Below are 21,818 nucleotides of genomic sequence, written 5' to 3' on the forward strand. Positions count from 1 at the left end.
GACACTTGCCCACCTTGGGGGTCTGACTGCAGAGGCCCGGCGCGAGACGTAGAAGGCACCAGATCCGCCCACCCACGGCGCGCCGCGATGCGCACTTTCAGCTGGCTCACAGTCAGGCCAAGCCAGTGTTGGACGACTACGGCGCCTGCCAAGGGCTAAAAAGCTCTTCGCCCAGCGGGCGGGGCCTAGCCGAGGAGTGGGCGGGGCTAACTGGTGGGGTTCTGAACTAAGCTCTGAGGCCGCGTGGAAGGCGGAGCGCGCTTCTCCAGAGCTGGAAACAGCACCCCTGCGCCGGCGCCTTCTGTCCGCACCCTTTCCTTGCCGGTCGGCACTTCGGCTGCAGTTTTGCCCACGCCTCGAGACTTAGCAGGTAACAGAGGAAGCAACTGAGAGCTTGGGAGGAACTTGAGAAGGTAGAGGGGAGTTAAAGGGCCACATGGAGGAGATGGGGGAAGTCAGGGGCGGAGATTCGGTAAAGCGCCTCTAGGTTGAGGGGCGTTGAGAGATAGCTTTACCCCTCCTGATCCCTTCAAAATCTTTTAAAATCGGCATTTCCGGATCTTACCTAGTCGCCACTTCCTGGGACTGTTTGCAGTGAGTTAGAAAGGAATTTATGCTCTTACTAATGGTACATTTTCAGATCCGGTGATTATGTGATTGGTTCAAGCACGGATCATTGCTGTAGACTTGCTGTTAAGGACAGACTATTCAGAATGTTTTCTTAACTGCTGTCACTTTATCCTGTTTCATGGGGAGAGGGATTGTTAATTTCTTCTCTTCTAAAAAATTAAATTCTGTATTCTTCCTCCGCCCTCTTCTTTTTTTATTGGTTAGTTTATCCGCTCTTGGAAGAGAGCAAAGAAAGTTGTTAGCAAGGCTCAACTAAGGAAAGTGGAGGCAGCCACACCTTGTGAGAACAGAAAAAGTGGATAATAACTGTGTGTGACCCTGCCAGCCACATAAATCACCTCCACTTTTAACGCCAGGTCCCTTTCCCCACCTAGCACCTCCCAGCTACTGAAACATCCATTTAGGCTTCAGAAATCCCCTTGAGAACGTGACTAATTTCCCTCGTCAGCCGCGAAAATATATAGAGACCCATGAGACAGCATTATAAAAGATAATTATGAAAACCCTTATTGTGGCAGCCGCTAGTAACCCTTCACACAAGGAGAGATGTACTCTCCTCTACACGCCTAAAGCTTTTGGTGGGAATGCAGCCTTTCTGAATATTTTCCTAACCTATTTAGAATTTTTCCAGTCACTCTCTTCAGGGCTATCCTTATGTGCAAGCCCCTGGGCTAGATGATTTATTTTAATAGGATCTTATCAAGAGCAAGGTGGGATGAAATGACTGTTGTGGATGTTGAGGAGCTTAAACTGGATATTAAGGTTAAAAGGGATGCAGCCAGGCAGGGAGGAAGGGGAGTAGGTTGCAGTGGAGAGAATGGTAATCAGGACATGATTACAAAAGAATAAGTCAGGAGGATAGGTGCAGCTGTCTTAAAAGGGCTCTGAATACTTGGATAGGGAGTTTGGATTTAATTTTTTTGCCAAGAGGGAAGATAGGAAAAGTAGCATAATCAGAACTATGTTAGGATGAACAATGTGGAAGAATAAATTAAAATAAGAAGAATAAGGGATACCACAAAATTTGCAGTTAATCAGATGTGAGGTGGAAAAGGGCTGTAGAAGAAATGGAAAGGAAGGGACATTTTAAAGAAAAAAATCAGATGATTACTTTGATAGGAGGAATAGGACAGAATGAGAAGTCAGTACTGACTCCAAATCTTCAAATGTTGGTGACTGGAAAGATACCATGGATAGAAAAAAGGACCTTAGATGTAAGTTTAAGGTGCTGTCTCAAAATTCTTTTGATAGTAAGAACATGGGCTGAAATTCAGGGCAAAAGTCAGTGCTGGAGGTAATGGTGTAGGAGAGTTTACCATACCTTGAGAGGGGGTGTATTTTCTGAAGACAAAAAAAGACTGGAAGAGCAAAGATTGAACCTTAAGGAAATCCATATTTAGGGGGGTTTAAAAAGAGAACTAGACCAAAAAAAAAAATGGTCATTGGGGTAGAAGAACCTGGAGTTTTATTAAAGCCCAGGAAAGAGAGAGTTTCAAAATAGAGGAGGCAGCAATGAGCTGCATATTTCAGAAGTCCACAAACATGACCAGTGGATTTTGCCACGGAGGACCATTGGGACCTTTGCATTTCAGCATATTTGGGAGTGTCGTTCCCATCACAAGATAAAAGCCAAACCCTTTACTATAGCTCCCACAGGACCCCACAAGATCTGGCCTCCACCAGCCTCTCCTTCTCACCAACTACATGGGCTTCTTGTTCTTTGGACACTTCCAGCTGTGGCTTCCTCCTCTACCCTTGCTGTTACTCCTCTGTCCAATCATCTCTATCCCATCTCTCCATCTGTGGCTCAGGCCTTCTCTAGCACAGTGCTCAGATTTATCCCCTACAGAAAGACCTTCCTTGTATGAAGTAAGCCACTACCATACTCCTTTGTTATTCTCTATCCCTTTACCATAATTTGTTTTTTTCAGAGTTGTCTTGATTTACTTGAGCTGCCATGACATATGATCACAAATTGGGTGGCTTAAAGCGACAGAAATTTATTCTCATGGCTAGAAGTCTGAAATCAAGGTGTCGATAGGCTTTGTTCCTTTTGGGAGCTCTGAGGGAGAATCTGTGCCATACCTCTCTTTTAGCTTCTGGTGGTTCCTGGCATTCTTTGGTGTTCCTGGCTTGCAGCAGCAGCACTCCAGTCTCTGCCTCCATCTTTACATGGTATTTTTCCTGTGTGTCTCTCTATTTCTGTACAGATTTCCCTCTTAGAAAGATACCAATCTTTGGAAAAAGGGCTCACACTAATCTAGTATGAACTCAGGTTAATTCGATTACATCTTCAAAGACTTTATTTCCAAATAAGGAAGATCACATTCACAGCTATTGGCAGTTAGGGCTTCAACATATTTTTTGAGAGGACACAGTTCAAGTCACGACAAGAGCACATAATATTATGTTATGTACTTATTTGTTTACTTTTTTGTGTTCTTTGATCCACTGAAGACCTGAGGGCAGCAATCCATTTCGTTCAATGCTGTCTGGGTCTTACCACAGTGCTTGGAATGCTTTAGATTGGTTGAATGAATGACACAATGAAATTGGCCCATAAGACGTAGAGGAAGATTCGGTTAATGAGAAAATAGGGAAAGCTGGTTTAAAAAAAACCTTCAAGAAGTTTGGCAGCGTGAAAAGAAACAAAGCAATTATTAAATCAACTTAAAGGATTTCAAAGAGTGATGGTTAGGCCTGTGAGCCATTTTTCCCATGAGACAGGTACAGAGTCAAGAGACAGCCTCTCAGCTCTACAAGAGAAGAAAATGAATTTAGCAGCTTCTCCAGGTACAGGAGAACTGACTCATGATGACCTAACTAAAAAGAGATGGATTTGTAGGCCAGAAGGCCATGTAATTATTAAGGATGTCTTTAAAACTAGGATTGATTTTTCTACTGAGAGTGGTACGTTCACTAGTGATGTCAATTATATAGCCAAAGTTTGCTTGATAAATATAGACGTTTAGAAGCAGCAGCGTTTGCTATTTCTCAAGAGCTATTCCATCAAGCAATGGTAGTTAATATACTCTCTTTTTAGGGTGAGTTTTCTAAACTGCTTCTCAGGGCCCACCTCCAAAGATTCTGGTGTAATAGGTTTGAGGACTTGAGAATCACTCGAGACTCTGTTCAGTAGGTCCTCCAGGTAATTCTCCTGATCAAGCAAGCTTGGGAGACATAACCTAGAATTTTTCTTAATCTTTAATTAAGGTGTAATAGGTGCTAAGCAATTTTCATACTTGAGAGATGAGCTTTCTGTAGGTTCAGTGTATGCTTTAGTGACTCAGCAGTTAAAACAAGCACATTTGGATATTTTCTTTCTCTTTTAGAGTGAACAGCTGGAATGAGTTTGGTTATTAAAATAAGTAGCTTTCCTATATGAATTGTATTTTATAATTAAACTAAACAGTGGATGAGGGGAAATGATTCCTGGTAGAATTCCAGTTACTAAATACAGAAAGAATGATAAAATTTGTATGTCACCACATTACAATCCATAAAGTAATAGTGGATCATCAAGGGCTGCTAAAATCATTAGGTTCAAAAGGGATGGAGAACTCTATACCAGATGAAACAGACTGACAGCACCTGAACCCACTGACCAGAGTCCGTCACTGAGACAGACACTTCATGTGCATCCTGATGTGGAAAAAACAGAGTATCTGTTTTAAATATTCTTGCAAAAAAATCAAGCACAAATTAGAGTAAGCCTCTAGTCTACCCATTTATAAAATATACAGGGAATAGAGGAATGTATTAAACCACATCTCATGTATACAGTCACTCAAATTTAGCTTATGAGAAAATGTGTAGCCTTGCTACTCTCAAAGTGTGGGGTGCAAACCAGCAGCATTGATACCTCCAGAGAGCTTGTTAGAAATGCATGTTCTCAGGCCCTGCTTGTGGCCAGCTGAATCAGAATCTAGATTTTGACAAGGTATCTAAGTAACTCACATGTGCCTTAAAGTTGGAGAAGCATTGTATGGACAATGAACTTTTTTTTTTTCCTTTTTCTGTTTTTTCTTTCTTTTTTTCCTAACAAATAAATGGCAAGGGAAAAAAGGGAGGAAATTGTTAATAGTGATATAGGAGAGCATACTATTGCTTTCTTGGGCTCACAGGATTGAATGATATTCAGTCTTATCAGTGAGAAAAGAGATTTGAAGAGCAGGCATTATAACCTTCACTACGGATGCAGAGTTGTAGTGAAAGAGCCTTAGTGTCAGAATCCCTGTTAATGAATGCACTGCTTGGCTCAGTTCTCATATTATAGTGTAATCATGTTTCAGACAATCCAGAATTTCAGTACAGGATTTGAGTATGTGACATATCTACTGTCTCCAAAGTTAAAGAGAATACAGATTTATTTTAACTATTAACTATTTCAGATGTTTTTCTCTGAACTTAAATTTTTTTTTTTTTTTTTGCTTGGACAGAACTCTTCGGGGTCTTACTGAGTCCATTGCCATTTCTAAAAGGAGGACACTGGACTTGATCTCAAGGATCCTTTCTAACTTTCAAACTCTAGGATAAAAAAAAAAAGTTTAAAGTATGTATGACTGCTGATAGTCATCGAGTTGAATGTCCTCTCTTCATTAGCTCGACCTTCCTCGTTGACATTTTTATGTATATCTGAGATCTTGTTGCAAAACCACAGAGGAGTGGAGAAAATTGCATCAACTGGCCGAATAGTGGTTGAGACAGCATCTTAAAGGAGACCCAAGGTCAGCCTCCACCCAGGACCTGGGTGAGATAGTTGAGGCCATCATCACCTCACCTGCCAAACATGATTAGATGTGAGGGGTTCAGGAATCAGTTTATCACATGCTTATTTTTTTACAAGTTTTGCTTTCCAGAAATGTTTTAAATCAGCTATGCTACTTAAGCGGTCGAGTATATTTGGCTTTAAAATGTCAGTTTCATTTTTTCATATGATCCGGTAAATCTTATTCATTAACAGTGTCTTTCAGAATTTGCCCACTTTTCTGGTATAACTAATTCCAATGGCTGGGAATAAAGGAAGAGGACGTGCTGCTTATACCTTCAATATTGAAGCAGTTGGATTTAGCAGAGGTGAAAAGTTACCTGACGTAGTACTGAAACCACCCCCACTATTTCCTGTAAGTACATTAACAGCAAATTCTCACAATGTGTTTTTTCATGTTTCAGAGAAAATTAAAATTCTCTATTGGATTTGAATATATGATATTGTTATAATATCCTAAAGTGTAAGAAAGTAAGAAAGCACGTGTTTCACTTACCTTTAATTTGAATATTTCCACTGTTCTTCCCTGAACCTTTTCTTATTATTCAGAATGCTTTCTTAAAATATAGAAAACAAAACTGTATATATCTTTCCATGAATATATTCAATACTGTGTGAACTAAATTTTTTTTTCAATTCATGCATCTTGTATTGCTGTTACTGATACAGCCCAATGTTAAAAGAACATTTTTAAAAGCGAAGTTAGGTTTTACAGTGGTCCTCAGTTCCCATTGTACCAGACTTTCACTTAATGATTTTCTTTTCATCTCGCATCTATAGAATATAATTTTGCTTCCTAGATACCACTTGGCCTATTTCCCACTGAACTTTTTAAAAATTATTATTTCCATATTTTATTAAAGTCAATTTAAATTTTGCTGTTTCTCAAAATATAAGTGCTTCGACTACAGTTAATGTTGCTTTTAAATTTAATGAGTATGCTGCAGTCTTAATTGGTATGTTTAATCTAATGCTTTTGCTTTATATTTAATTTAAAATGTAAGCTTACGTTTCCAGATGTTCATGTGCTGAAGTATAACAATGAAAAATTTATAAATAACCGGATACTCCCTCAGGAATCTCTTCCTTGTTTCAAAAGGAAAAGGCCTTTGCTGAAAGATTTATGTGAGTCAAGGACCCTGGACAAATGTATCTGGGGATCTAGATGTCTCATGTAAGGAGTCTCAACTTTTGCTTTTCATATTTTGCCTTTCTGATATTCACTACAGCCTGAAAACAAAGATAAATATCTCAGGTATAGGTATAATGTTACCTTACACTGCTTTCTTTTAAAACAAGCTATTGTTCATCTGTGAGATTACTTCTAAACACTCTGAATATTAGTACATACTGTTTTATACATGGAATAAAATTGAAATTCCTTACTGTTGACTAAGAGGCTCTTGTCTGATCTGGCTTTCCTGATATATCTCTGACCCTTTTCCTACTACTGTTCTCTCTTTCTAGCCATTCTGGCGTCCTTGTTCCCTCAGGCATTATCCTTTGCTGATTACCCTGGCTGGATCTGTTCCCCAAGTCTTTGCATGGGTGGCTTCCCAATTTTATCCAGATCTCTGCTCTAACATGATTTCCCCCAGAGGTCGGGCCTGCTTACCCTGTGTAGGCCAGCCACCATGTACTCTGTCAGTCACTTTTTCCTCTACTCAGCCTTATTTTTTTCATATCACTGTAACTATACATTAGGAAATTATATATTACCTCATTTGTTTACTAATTTGTTGTATCTTTCTGCCCTGGGATGTTAGCTCCATGTGAAGGGAGCTTTGACTAGTTCATAATGGTTTCGCCTTTGCCTGACCATGTCTGACTTATAGTAGGCACTCAATAGGTAGTCATAGAATTAATGAATAAATTCGAAGTGAAGTTTTGAAAATGTATCCTAAACTTAGCCTCTGAATCCAGAACTGTCTTTATTATGTACCCTGGGGACCCACTTTTTTACGAATATATATACACACATATATACATATGCGTTTGTGCATATAAGTTTTTTAAATTGAAGCGGTAGATTCATACTCCTGTTTTGCCATTTATGTGTTATATGGGCTTACAGTTTGTTCACCTCTCAGTTTCTTCACTGTAAAATGGGAAGTATCAATGATACTTTAAATGAGATCATGGATGCTAAAACCTAGTAGAGTCCATCCTGGCCATAGTAACCACTTGCCAAACGATAGCTGCTACTATTTCTTTTTTTAATGCTAACACTTCCACCAATACCACCACCACTGACTGAGATTAATTGGAGATGAAAGCAGTTACTCTCATTTGGGTGCCTTGATTTTTAAATTATAGAATCAGACTATATGACAAAATGATAAGTTGTGTGGTCAATAGGAAAATTAGGGCCATTAGGAAAATTAAACATCTTTCCTACCTCTAAAATAAGAGCAAAGTAGGAAATGAGCTAAAAGGTTAGATTGTGGAAGCTCACCATCTTTAAGTTGATTGTATAACTTAGTACCTGTAAAATGTAGCTTTTCAATAAACTGACTTTTCCCAGAATACAGGCAAAAGGGATATTAAAATATTTAATTTATTTAAAAATCCCATTGTCTTTTAACTTAAACAGGATACAGATTATAAACCAGTGCCACTGAAAACAGGAGAGGGTGAGGATTATTTGCTCGCCTTGAAACAGGAGTTGAGAGAAACTATGAAAAGAATGCCTTATTTTATAGAAACACCAGAAGAAAAACAAGGTGCGTATTTGGACTCTGATTTTGTGGTTCAGTGTATACAGACGAAACAAGTTTTTGGCACAAGATATATAGTCTTTTAATGCTGATTGACTCGAGTCAGAAAAAGTATTTATATTGATTTAACAGAAAATATATATTAAACTTTTTGATATTTTAAAAAGTTTTTAAAATTGATATATTTAAAATTTCGGTAATTTTAAGAAATAAGAATAGGGGTGTTATATGTTCAATGAAAATTATGAAAAACAAAAAATACTAAAAATAAAAATCACCTACAATGTTTATGTCTAGATTAAAATACTATTAATATTTTACCTTATATCCAGATTTTTTCTTCTATATGTGTTGTTTTTAAAAAATTGGATTTTTTTAAAATGACTATGTGGTATTCCATTGTGAGGCTACAACATTGATTGTAATTAGTTCCCTGCTGTTAAATTTAAGGTCGTTTCTAATTTTTTTCCTCATATGTGTATATAATGCCATGATTACTATCCTTATACATAAATCTTTATGCAGGTCTCTGATGATTTCATATTTTGGTTAAAAATTTTAAATGCTTTGACTATATTTTGGCTGATTTATATATCAGATATAATAGAATATAAAACACGTATTCATGTTATGCCAGAGAAAGAGAGGAGAAATTCACTTGGAGAAGGCTTGACAGTCTCACTCTAGAAGTGGGAAGTGATTGTAGAGGAAGATCATCCATTCCTGAGTAGTTATTTAGCACAACAGAACTATATTGATTTTCAGTTTCTGCCCTTGAATGTTGAAATTAGAGAAATCGATATCATTCTTGAATTCTCAAAACAACATCACTAAAACATGAGAAATTCATTTAGTATCATCTCATTCCATTAGTATTGAAAATGCATTCCATTTTTCCTCTCCCTAAAAGACAGAATTGGCTAAGAGTCAAAAAGGAAGTCTTATATAATAATATTACATGTGCTTGTAATTATAAGAAGCTTTTTAGATAAGTTTATTTAATTTTTTAAAACGTAACTGCTTGAAGTTGTATAATGGTTTGATAAGAGATTTACCTCAAAAATACTGAATGTTTTTACTTTCATGATTATGTTGCATGCTTTTATCTATTTGAGTTCAAACTGAAATTAAAGCTCTCCTTTTAAAGATTTAAAAAGTAATACTAAATGAACTAATAAGTATTCATTCTTATTGGAAAAAATAATTGTATAGGGTTTACTTCAGAAACTTTTAAATTAGTCTTTTCTCTAGACTGTGGGACAGATTTGCTTAACTAAATGTGGCTGTTATTAAAGCACACGTCTAATTTTAAAGTGTATAATATTGAAGCATTGATGTGAGTCTTTTAGACATTAAGAATATAATTTCATTGTTGATTTCTGGGTGTGGTTGGCTTGGACCTGGATCAAAAGGCCCTTTGTCTTTGATAACTTCATGATACAGTAATTAAAAATATAAGGAATCTTTTACTTCTGTTTCATTCGGGAGAGAACTCATCTAGAATTTTCCAAATTAGTACAAGTACATTCTCCTTGAGATCTTCATGTTTACTTCTCTTTCCTCATATAATGTGTTTTTAAAAAAACTACGGTTGAAAATAGTTTTTAAAAAACATAATATACACATATGTAGGTATGTAGGTTAATTTTATATATATATATGCATACATATGTACATATAGTGTTTATGTAATATACACACCATGAATGAAAAATTGGTTAGAAGGAACAGAAGTAAGCAACTATCAGAGGGAGACATATTCTATGTTACATCACTACACCTTTACCAGGCTTCTCCCATCACTCACCACCAATGTACTGTAGGAAAGAGAGACTTATGAACTAATGTAAAAACTAAATCACTGGAGACTAGGACAAGCAAGTAGGGTATGAGATCTCGAGACTTTCTAATAATCAAGTGGCTGGTGGCTCAGAGCACTGACAAAGAATGGAGGGCACAGAGTAAACATATTTTATGTTGTCTTCAAAGTTTGTTTACAATGTTTTTGGTTAGAATTATAGAAGTGTTTGGTATTTTCTTTGCAATGAAATTTATTATTTTTATAATGAAGGAAAAACAAATTTTAGCTTCAAGGGTACATAGAGAACATCTGGTTCAATGGTTCTCAGCTCAGGTTCTTAAACCACTGTGGTCCTCTGAGGTAGAAACAGGAGTAACAGTGGCAATAGCTCTGTAAGCCATTTTCAGAACCTAAAGCTTAATGGAAATTATACATTTACCTGCAATATAGCCAGAGGCTCTATTATTGAATAAATGGAGTTTGTTTGGTTTATTAACTCTCTGTATACCGTCAGGGTCCATGTGACCCTATTTTAATTTTTGGGTTTCTTTTTGAATAGTTCTTACTATATGTAATGATTGATATTCATAACTTTTATGTTTTCATGGAGATCTTCCAAAGAACAAACAGAATTTTTTGAAAAAAGAAAACTTATTTTATCTTAGCATTTCTGTATCAGCCCATTTAACCCTTTTATAAATCTAAAATGCATTTGAGAATCTTAGTAATCTTATTTTTCCTTCTTCTTGAAACATCTTGCTGTTTTATTATCGTAGATTTTATTTCATTATTATTCATTCATTATTTTCCACTATACTGGAAAAAAAGACTAAAAATATAAAAAAAAGGAAGAACAATAAAATTGTATAGAAGGATGATGCAGTATTGAAGTAAATCATCCCTATTGTATCCTTTAGTTTTCCTATTGTGTTGCCCAAAGTATTACATTAATTTTTAAGAAGATATAAATGCGGTCTAGAGATTCTTGTCTTTGTAGTTGTTTTGTTTTTGAATTAGCTTTTATAGAATACAATTGAGAATTTAGATTTTTTAATATTCTCTTTATAATGGCAAAAAGAAGAAAATTGACAGAGGATGATGTTTCACAATTACTAGACAAATCAAGAGATGAACACTAAGAGACAGCAGGTCTCTGTATGCTAATGGTGATGGTGAAATTGATTGTGTAAGCAAAATCTCACACCAGGTCTTCAGATGACAATATTGTGTATGAATTTTCTCAAACTCAAGAATCAGTGAGTAAATGATATATCTCTAAGGATAAAAGGGAAATATGGTATTCTCACATAGTTAATCTTTGAAAAGCACATCATTACATAATATTTTGTGATAATAATCTGGAACATACTGTTTGCTAAAATCACATGTGACCATATTTTTTCTTTTTATGATACTAATGTACCAAAATTTATTTGATGTCATTTATAATTGGACAAATGCTGATGGTAAAGACAAAAATGATTGAAACAAAATAGATTATGTAGAAATGAAACATTTTAGTGGATTAATCATGTTAATCAGTAATTTTAAATTTAATAATGAAAATGTTTTTGCAATTTTAGACCTAAGAAGATGGCTGGGCCATTCTTTCTTCCACAAACGTGTGAGCCATCAAAGTTTTTAAAAGTATTATATTTGGATGCTGCAGGTGTAAGAAGAAGAACCAGAAGTAATAAATTAGAACTTACTAAAGATATATTTGAAATCTGGAATCAGGGTATACGAATTGCATATATTCAGGGTTTGTGTATGACAAAACCTAGTTAGCTGCATTCGAAAGATGTTGCCCATTTGGGGTAAATATACCTTCAAATCCAGGAAAATGATGGAATATAAATTTGGGTTTACTATATTTAATTTCTTATTAAAATTTTCAATAATTTTCTTTCTTCTTAAATTACAGCTTTGCTGAGATAAAATTCACATATGTATAATTCACTTTTTAAAGTATAGACTTCAGTACCTTTTCATGTATTCACAGAATTGTGGAACCAATACTACTGATTTTAAGAAACCCGATACTGATTAGTACGACCCCCCATTCTCCCAGCCCATGGCACCCACTAATCTGTTTTGTCTCTTGTGATTTGTCTGTTCTGGATATTTCATATAAATGGAATCATAATATGTGCCCTTTTGTGACTGGCTTCTTTAAATTAACATAATGTTTTTAGAGTTTGTCATGGTATAGCATGTATCAATGCTTCATTTCTTTTTTATGACTGAATAATATATCATTGTCTGTATATACTATGTTTGATTTACCCATTCATCAGTTGATGAATATTGTGGTCAGTTCCACTTCGGGACTATTGTGAGTTATTCTGCTGTGAATGTTCATGTACATGTTTTTGTGTGGACATACTTCATGTCTATTGAGTATATATCTAGGGTCATATGATAACTCTGTGACATTTTGAGGAACCTCCAAACTGTTTTTCAGAGTGGTTGCACCATTTATATTACCAACAACGTATGAACATTCCAGTTTCTCCACATCCTTGCCAACACTTGTTACTGTCTTTTTGGTTCTAGCCATCCTGCTAGGTATAAAGTGGTATCTCATTGTGATGTTGATTTCCCTAATGACTAATGATGTTTAACATCTTTTCATGTACTTTTTGTCCATGTATATCTTTTTTTTTTTTTGAGAAATGTCTATTCAAATCATTTGCCTCTTTTTAATTGAATTCCAGTAGTTGATTTTCGGTATTTCTTATTCTTCTGTAAATTATTTGAAAGTAACTTAAACATATAAAAATTGGTTCATTGGATCCAGGTAATAAATGGTAATAACTGCTTTTTGTTATACTTACGTTGAATTTCTTCAAAATATAGAATCTGTTTTGGAGAAAATTTTTAAATGCAAATGCTGAGAATCTCTCATTTATACCGACTTTACAGATGAAAAACATGAGAGCAAGCATGAAATCAAACAGTTAAATACCCAGAAAAGCCTGTTCTCTTGGTCTGTGATCCGCTTCAGTTATCTTTGTCTAACACCATGGTCTTAGTATTATTTGGAAGCATTTTCTTAATGTGGAAAAAAAATCAGTACCTATTTTGGTCTTGATTTTTATATTTTAATCTTTTGTATTACTTTCCCTAAACCACTTTTTATGATGATCCATTGTTTCAAGCTATTGCATGATGGTGGTGATTGCCAGCTTGTGCTGCTGGGAAAGGGTTTGGGCCCTCATTAAGGGAGTTCCCTGTGGCAAAATGGGCAAAGCAGAAGCAAGAGCTATAATTGTGGCTCTTTAATTTGGGGCAAGCTCAGAAGGTCCCTGCAGAATTCTCAGTAGGTTGCATGGATGGCTTGTGACTTGATCGTTCATGGCATCATCCGAGTCTAACCTCTCCTACTCGTATCCTTTCTCCCATCCTCCCCAGTGGGTTATGAAATATAGCTCATTGAGAAGCCTAACTGAATGTGTATAATAAGTGCTGGAGGTAAGCAAACAGCCCTCCCTTCCCACTTAGGTATTTAATACGTCACAGTTACACAAGGTTTGAAGATTGGGAGCTGGAGGCCAGTGTCACAAGAAGAAAACCATAGATGCTGAGTAGACCTCCTTGCCCTTATCCATATATGTAAGCGGCTTCTTGATGTGGCTTTGGGCTTTTGTGAATATTCTCAGAGTTTAGTCAGGTCATCTGATTCTAAGAACCATAATTAGGGTTTATGTCTCTTCTCAACCCCCAGCCATTCATACCCAGCTGCTTTTTGCCACTCTTAAATATACAATTGAACTTTTCAGTATGTATTCAGGAAAACATTACGTATAATTGTAGGAAACTCCCTGAATGTGAAGTAAAAGATATTATCTGGTGTTTTCAATCATTTTAAAGGAATGATTTAAATTCAGGTTTATTCTTAATTTGTTTAATGAATACCTTTTCCTTTTTTGCTAGATATTGAAAGATATAATAAAAGATATATGAAGGTGTACAAAGAAGAGTGGATACCAGGTAATTATAAAACTGAAAATGTGAAAATAATTTTTAAAAGCTATCTTCCTATCCCATATTTTTTTTTTTAGTACAAATTTTCTGTTTCTCCATAGCAAAATAGAGACTGGCTCTTTTCCTGTAATTAGTAATAGATATCTTTTGAAAACTAAGATGAACAGATTCTTATACTATAACATGGAAAATTTGATGTGTTTTTGTGGAAGTTTTTAAATGCTGTTTTTTATAAACTAGGACTTGCCAAACCCATATGAGTTTTCCATTTTAACTTGCCACAATCACAATTTCAATCTGTAGAATCAATAGTCCTCATTTCCCTGCTCCTGAGTGATTTTATAGCTTTTGAAGAAAAAATAAATCTAATTTTAAAGAGTTTTAAGCCAAATTCATGGATCATCCTTTCTTTCAAGCAAACATAGACTAATTTTAGTTGTTCAGATGCCTTTTCAACAAAACCATACCTAAGAGAGTTTTTTCAACATTCACATGTTTGCCTTGGATATGGACTAGGTAGAAGAGGTAGAGATCTCATCCAGCGCATTTATTTTGCAGATAAAAAACAGTTGCCATTGAAATGAAGTGACCTGTCAGGATAACTTGGGTAGTAATACTAGGATCTAGGTCTACTCATTTTTCAGTCACTTTCCTTTGACATCTCTGTCCTTGGCGTTTTATAGAAACTGCCTTTATATAAAAACATAAGTGGCATTTACAGCATTGTTGCTTTCACGGGTTACAGTGCTGTTTTCAGTGTTGATTGTTGATAAGGTTGAGTCCCCCTGGAAACGCTCTCTTAGATCTTTCATTTTTCCCCTACATAAATATTCATCTCCTAAATGATTATTTTTATATACTTTCTCATGATTATGAGTTGTTTGGAAAAGCAGAAATATATTTCAAAGCAAAATTTATTCAGATAAAATAGCTTGAGATATAAATGTTTTCTACAAAATACACTGAGGTTTTTTATTAGCAGGCAGTGTTTTTAATCTATTTTTATATTGCTTCATTTTTCTGATTAACTCTGCTTAAAAATTAAAAGAAGGTGACAAATTAGAGGACTTGTTTAAGCTAATATGGGCAAAATTATTTGTTGGAGGGAATTTACTTTTACACAGCTAATTGTTTTTAATGTTAAAGTTTTTAGGTAATAGAAATATTTAATTTTGCATATGTTGGGATTCTGGTCACATATTTTAACTTTTGAAAAATCTTTTATTACATAAGAAATACATATCAACTACAAAAAAGTTACAAAATATAGGGTAGTCAAATAATAAATAGACAATGCTTAAGAAAAACATCTCTTATTCTAATACCCACGAAAAACTACTGTAATATTTTGTTCCCAACCTAGAGCTTTTCCTGCACAAATATTATATAGATATAAATATTTATATGTTAAGTTTATTTACTGGGATTCTATACATATTGTTTTAGAACCTTTTTAAATTCAATATTATATCATAAATATTCATACCCCAAACTTTTTATGTAGAAAAATATTTTTCTACATTTTTCTCGTTATGAAATTTATCTTTAAGATTGATTATATAAATACTGTATAACTGTTAAAGAATGTTGTAGAAATTTTATAACACTATTTCAAAGCTATTTTAATGAATACTTTTTCTTCATAGGAGAAAGTATTATTGTTATATTTTCATTCCCAGGCTAAATCTGTATAGTTAGATATTAAGAAATTTTATTTTCATTGCTTGAACAACTGCTAAGTTCTTTAAATAGTTATATTCAGTGCCACTAATTTCTAGAGGAAACTGCAATTTTTATATTTCTTCTTTTGTACACACAGATTGGAGAAGACTCCCAAGAGAGATGATGCCAAGGAAAAAATGCAAAAAAGGTACATTGACTAATAGAATAATCCAGGTAGGAAAAGGTTATTGCTTAAATTCTAATATGGAATTGTCAACTGAAGTTATACTCAGATGTTCTGAATGCTTTCTCTTAAAATATGTTTGGCATTTTGATTATTTTGTTAAAGCTTTTTCTTTAATTATGGAATTTTGATGTGGTAAGAAAGACTTTTCAATTATGTAGATAATTTTATTTGCATATTTGAAATGTTTTAATGGTTATATATAATGGCAATATTTTATGTTTTTAACTAAAACATTTAGAACTGGTAAAATTTGGACACTGGTAGAATAGAACTTTATGTTGTACATTACATACCAAAGTGAAAATTTCCATTGTGTTATGCTTTCATAATTCTCCTGAGTAAATATTGCCAGACACTGTGCTAAAAGGAATGAGTGAGCACAGTGGGGACAGTCTTTGCCCCTGTAGGGCTTATAATCAAACGGAGTGAAAACATTAAACAGAAACACGCTGTCCTCATTGGGAGATTAGGACAGAGTTCTTCAAGGAGATGGAATTAGACTCCAGATGGAAGGATGGGTAGTTTACTAACATGAAGTTGGAGGAGGGATACTGGAGAAAAACCAGGTTGGTGAGGGAAAATCGTAAGTTTAATTCATGAGTGATATATAAGGTTTTTAAAAAATATACAGGTAGCATTTTTTAATATGTTGCTGGATACATGGGGATGGACCTCAAAATGAAGATGGTAGTCCTCAGAATAGATATGATGGAGACTATGAGAAAGGATGAGATGGATATAGAGTCAAGTTAAAGAATTTGAAGAAATGAGAGCCTAAGCCTGAGCTTGGAGGAATACCAAAACTTAATGGCTGATAGAAGAAATTGAATCATCAAAGGAAGGTGATGCAGAGAGAGACAGAGGAGAGGGAGAAACAAGAGGGTAGAGTTACAGAAGCAAAAGTATACAGACGTGAAGAATATTTCAGAAGGTGGTCAAGAATGTTAAAGGAGCTTAAATAGTGCTGCTGAGAGGTCCATAAGATAAAGATTGGAAAATGTAAATTTATTTCTGCCGCGTTGATCATTGCTGACCTCAGTGAGAACTTTTTTAAAAGATTCGCTGAGGTAGTATCCAGATTGGAATGGGTTAAACAGCAAGTGGGAGTTTAGGAAATAGAGACAGCTAGCATAGATGAGTCTTTGGAGAATTTTGCTACTAAGAATAAAGAGAGAAAAAGGGAAGTGGCCAGAGAGGTTAAGAACAATGGGATTAATAACTAAGAGAAGACAGTTCCCCCATACCCCCTCTTATTTTTTCAGGCCCTGTTTTTTTTTTAATAGACTTTATTTTTTAGAGCAGTTTTAGATTCACAGCAAAATTGAGCAATGTACAGATTTCTCATGTATTCCCTGTCCTACACACATGCATAGCCTCCCCCATTATCAGCATCTCCTACCAGAGTGGTACATTTGTTACAATCGGTGAACCTACATTGATACATCATAATCATTCGAAGTCCATAGTTTACCATAAGGTTCTGTCTTAGTGTTGTACATTCTATGGCTTTGGATGAATGTATAATGATATGTATCCACCATTATAGTATCATACAGAATAGTTTCACTGTCCTAAAAATCCTGTGTTCTGTATATTTATCCTACCCGTCTCTCCACCCCTGGAAACCACTGATCTTTTTGCTGACTCCATAGTTTTGCCTTTTTCAGAATAATTGGAATTATACAGTATGTAGCCTTTCGGATTGACTTTTTTCACTTAGTAATATGCATTTCGGTTTCCTCCATGACTTTTCACGGCTTGATAATTTCTTTTTAGTGTTGAATAATATTCCATTGTCTAGATGTACTACAGTTTATTTATCTACTAAAGGACATCTTGGTTGCTTCCGAGTTTTGGAAATTATGAATAAAGCTACTATAAACATCCAATTTTGTGTGGACATAAGTTTTCAACTCCTTTGAGTAAATATCAAGGAGAATGATTGTTGGCTTGCATGGTAAGAGTATTGATGTATGTGTTTATTCTTTCACCTGTACCATACTGTCTTAATCACTATATCTTTATAGCATATTTTAAAGTCAGGTGATGCCAGTCTTCCAACATTATTTTTTCCTTTGATATTGTGTTGATTATTTTAGGTCTTTTTGCCTCTCCATATAAACATTAGAATCAGTTTGTCAATATCTATAAAATAACTTACTAAGATTTTGATTGAGACTACTGCATTTTATCTTTAGATCAAGTTAGGAAGAACTGACATCCAGACAATACTGAATCTATCTATGCCCCTGGAATATCTCTTCATTGATTTAGTTCTTTGATATCATTCATCAGAATTTTGTTGTTTTCCTCATATAGATATATACACATTTTGTTAGATTTTTGTCTACGTATTTCATTTATGGAAGAGCTAATGTCAATGGTATTAGTGTTTTTAATTTCAAATTCCAATTGTTCATTGTTGGTATGTAGGAAAGCGATTGACTTTTGTGTGTTAACCTTGTATCCTATAACCTTGCTGTAATTGCTTAGTTCCAGGAGTTTTTTGGCTGATTCTTTAAGAATTTTCTACAGAGATGATCATGTCATCTGTGAACAACAACAGTTTTATTTCTTCCTTCTAAGTCTGTATACCTTTTATATCCCTTTCTTATTTGCTTGCATTAGTTAGTACTTGCAGTACAATGTTGAAGAGTAGTGATGAGAGGGAACTCTCTTGCCTTGTTCCTGGTCTTAGTGGGAAAGTGTCAGATATTTCACCATTAAGTGTGATACTGGGTTTTTCACCATTTAGTATGATGCAGCTGTAGGTTTTTTTGTAGATATTCTTTATCAAGTTGAGGAAGTTCACTCTGTCCTTGTCAGTTAGAGTTTGATTTTGTCAAATGCTTTTTCTGCATCTATTGATATGATCATGTGAGTTTTCTTTTTTAACCTATTAATGTGATGGATTACATTATTTGATTTTGGAATGTTGAACCAGCCTTACATGTCTGGGATCAATCCCATTTGGTTGTGGTATATAATTTTTTCTGTATGTTGAATAAGATTTGAAAATATTTTGTTGAGGATTTTTATATCTCTATTCATGAGATATATCAGTCTTTAGTTTTCTTTCTTTTAATATTTCTTTGGTTTTGGTATTAGGGTAATGCTGGCTTCATAGAATGAGTTAGGAGGTATTCTTTCTGCTTCTGTCCTCTGAAAGAGATCTCCCTTTTCTTTTTAACAGCTTTATTGAGATATAGTTGACAAACAATAAAATGCACATATTTGAAATACACAATTTGGTAAGTTTTGACATGTATATAAAAATGGAAGTATATTTTATTTCAAAGCACCAGTATACAAGAATACGTAGCTTGACTGAGTGCAGGATATGTTGAGATATGATAGTTTATCAGTTATCTTTTAGACCCTTGGCTTAGTGCATGTCCTAGTGCATCTCAATTTGTAGCTGACTTTAAAGAGCTGAAAAAAACGAATTTGATTTGGAAGAATTGATGTTTTCAAATACATCCCACTGACTGCTCATCCCTGGAACTTCATGTATATAGTAATCATTAGTAAAAGCTTCCAGTGTGCCAGGATTGTTAAAAACTAAAACAATAAAACTTTTCTTTTTCCATTCTGAGCTGATATTTTTATTGCATATTATATAATTTTTGTGTTTTATTCCTGATAAGCTTTTATTATCCTTTTTATTAAAATTGGCTCCATCGATTTATATGAAAATGAATAGTACCAAAAGGGCCAAAGGCTGAAATTTTTTCTTGAAGAAACACCTACTGGCAGGTGTTGAAAGAAACAAAAATTGTAACATATGCACATATTTGACCAAAGATGGAAAAATAATTCATGTTAATGTTTTAAAACAGTCTTTTAACAAATTTTGGTAATTTGATACTTCTTCTCTAGTTATACATGTAAGGATTAGGCATTGTATAAAACCAGAATGATAAATAGCAAAAGATGCCGAGTGGACTTGAATATGCAACTTACTTTCCTATTTAAGAGATTAGTAATTTTTGATGAGTTTATTTACCTGACCACGTTCTAAAATATCCATTTAATAGACCTATGTGTTATAAAAATGAAATAATTTGATAAAAGGTACTTAGAGAAGAATAATTTGATAAAAGATACTCAGAAAAGATAATGGTATGAGTAAATTACATTCTTAGTTAATGTTATCTGGCATCAATATTATATTTTCAGATTGTATTCATTTATGATACTATGTTTTATGTACTACATTTCAAATTAAACAGTCTTTGTCCTCAAGGGGAACAGAGAAAGTTACCCGTCATTAAATCTAACCATTACTTTTGTTTGAGCAAAACTTCACTACTATATGTGTTTGGGAGTTCTGAGCTTGGTGACTGCCCATGTGGCAATTTGGAATAACACTATAAATTATAATTCCATTAGTTATGGGTCAACTACTACAATGTAAAAATTTTTCTGCAGATTAAATGTTAATCTTTAACACAATTACATCTTTCTGAGCCATATTTCCTTTCGTTACTAAGTAATTTCTATGTATTTAGTTTTGATTTGGGGACAGACTGTAATACTTTTTTAAATCATAATGAGACAGTTTTGTAGCATATCATAATGCTTTGGTAACTGATTGATAGGGTATGATCTACATGTGAAATAATTTTCTAGTCTCTTCAGTTTCAAAATAACCTCAAAATGCTACATTTTTTATATGGCTTAAAAAGCTATCCCAAGGTCTGTAAAACATTTTATTTATATTGCTTTGCGTTTTCAGATTTACATATTGGGTATGGTCATTTTAACTATTTTAATCTTCATTCCAAATATAGTGCTATGTTGCACTGAATATAACTTCTTATCTCTTTAACTATTGGTGAATACATGTTTATATTGCACTTGTTTTTTTATTTTCCAAACTCAGTAAAATGGCCCTAGTTAAAATGAAGTACACTAACTAGTAAACAAGAAGCCAGTTCAGATAGTCATTTGTGAGAGCTTTTCACTGGTCCTATAGTGATTCTACTGGAGGTAACGATTTTGGCCTGAATGAAATTAATTGCCAGTACAGATTTTCAGTACTTGTGTAAAGATATTTGTTTGCATTCTCAGAAAATATCTTATTAAGTTATTATCATTTACTTCTCATAGAAAATTGTTGAGGTGTGCTGATTTATTTTGTTCATTCTTTAAGAAAATTAATTCAGTCTGCAAATGATGTGACTGCCTGGTATGACATATCACTATTCTAGAGAGCATATTAAAAGGCAAAGAAATACAACACACAGTTGCTGTTACAGAAAAATGTGTTATCAGTGGTTTTACTTCAGCAGGCCCAAGCTCCAAAAAGACAAAAGATACTGGCAAAGATACTTCACTCAGTAATACTGAAGATGTATTGAAAAAAATCGAGGTAAGTTTTTTTTCTTCTTACTGTAAGAATGAACTGAAAATATGTCATACCTCCTTTTGCCTTCTTCAACCTTTCCACCTTCTTTCACTTTTTAATAACGCGGATTTGGCAGAACCAAGCCCAGCACACAGATAGCTGGAAAGGTATGAACATTGTTCGCTGGGAGATATGGGGGCTCCATCCTGCCCTTTTTCTACCCCTCACCTGTTAACTTACCTCACCTTTTATCACCTGCTTCTTTTACCACTGTCTCTGTTTCCCCTTGCATTTGAATTATGCATGGGAAAGAAACATAAAAGAGTTATGTACTTAAAATGTATTTCTTTTAAAAACCTCTCAGTTTTTCTCTTATTGTATATGTACTTTTTTTAATATATTTTTTTCTGTCTCATCTTAAGTATAGAAGATTCTGTTGAGGGCAAACTATATCTTAGGAAACATTTTTGTATCTTCTTATTTTTAATGTTTCAAAAACAGAAAGATATAAAATTTGAAAGGTTAATTAATTGAAAATTTACCATCCAATCCTGGTCCCTACTATCCCAATTCCCATCCTGTAGACAACCAGAATTACCAGTTTTTTATATATCCTTCCAGAAATATTTTATGTATAGCAGATACAGTTTTTCTTT

The 21,818-nt window shown here is 34.3% G+C and overlaps 1 protein-coding gene across 6 annotated transcripts in view; it reads left to right on the forward strand.

Moving 5' to 3' along the window:
- POLR3G (RNA polymerase III subunit G) overlaps positions 1 to 21,818 on the forward strand; it is a 32,637-nt gene that overhangs the window by 277 nt on the left and 10,542 nt on the right. The window contains exons 1-6 of one of the 6 annotated variants that reach the window (XM_011377927.2): positions 226 to 370; positions 5,594 to 5,753; positions 7,992 to 8,121; positions 13,853 to 13,909; positions 15,723 to 15,773; positions 21,107 to 21,186. In XM_011377927.2, coding sequence (XP_011376229.1) covers positions 5,637 to 5,753; positions 7,992 to 8,121; positions 13,853 to 13,909; positions 15,723 to 15,773; positions 21,107 to 21,186 — 435 coding nt within the window. In that variant the 5' untranslated portion in view covers positions 226 to 370; positions 5,594 to 5,636. The other 5 variants (XM_011377913.2, XM_011377918.2, XM_023523245.1 and 2 more) reach the window with 5 other exon arrangements.

This window comes from Pteropus vampyrus, unplaced genomic scaffold (assembly GCF_000151845.1).
Source record: "Pteropus vampyrus isolate Shadow unplaced genomic scaffold, Pvam_2.0 Scaffold11, whole genome shotgun sequence".
In the NCBI taxonomy this organism is placed as follows: domain Eukaryota; kingdom Metazoa; phylum Chordata; class Mammalia; order Chiroptera; family Pteropodidae; genus Pteropus; species Pteropus vampyrus.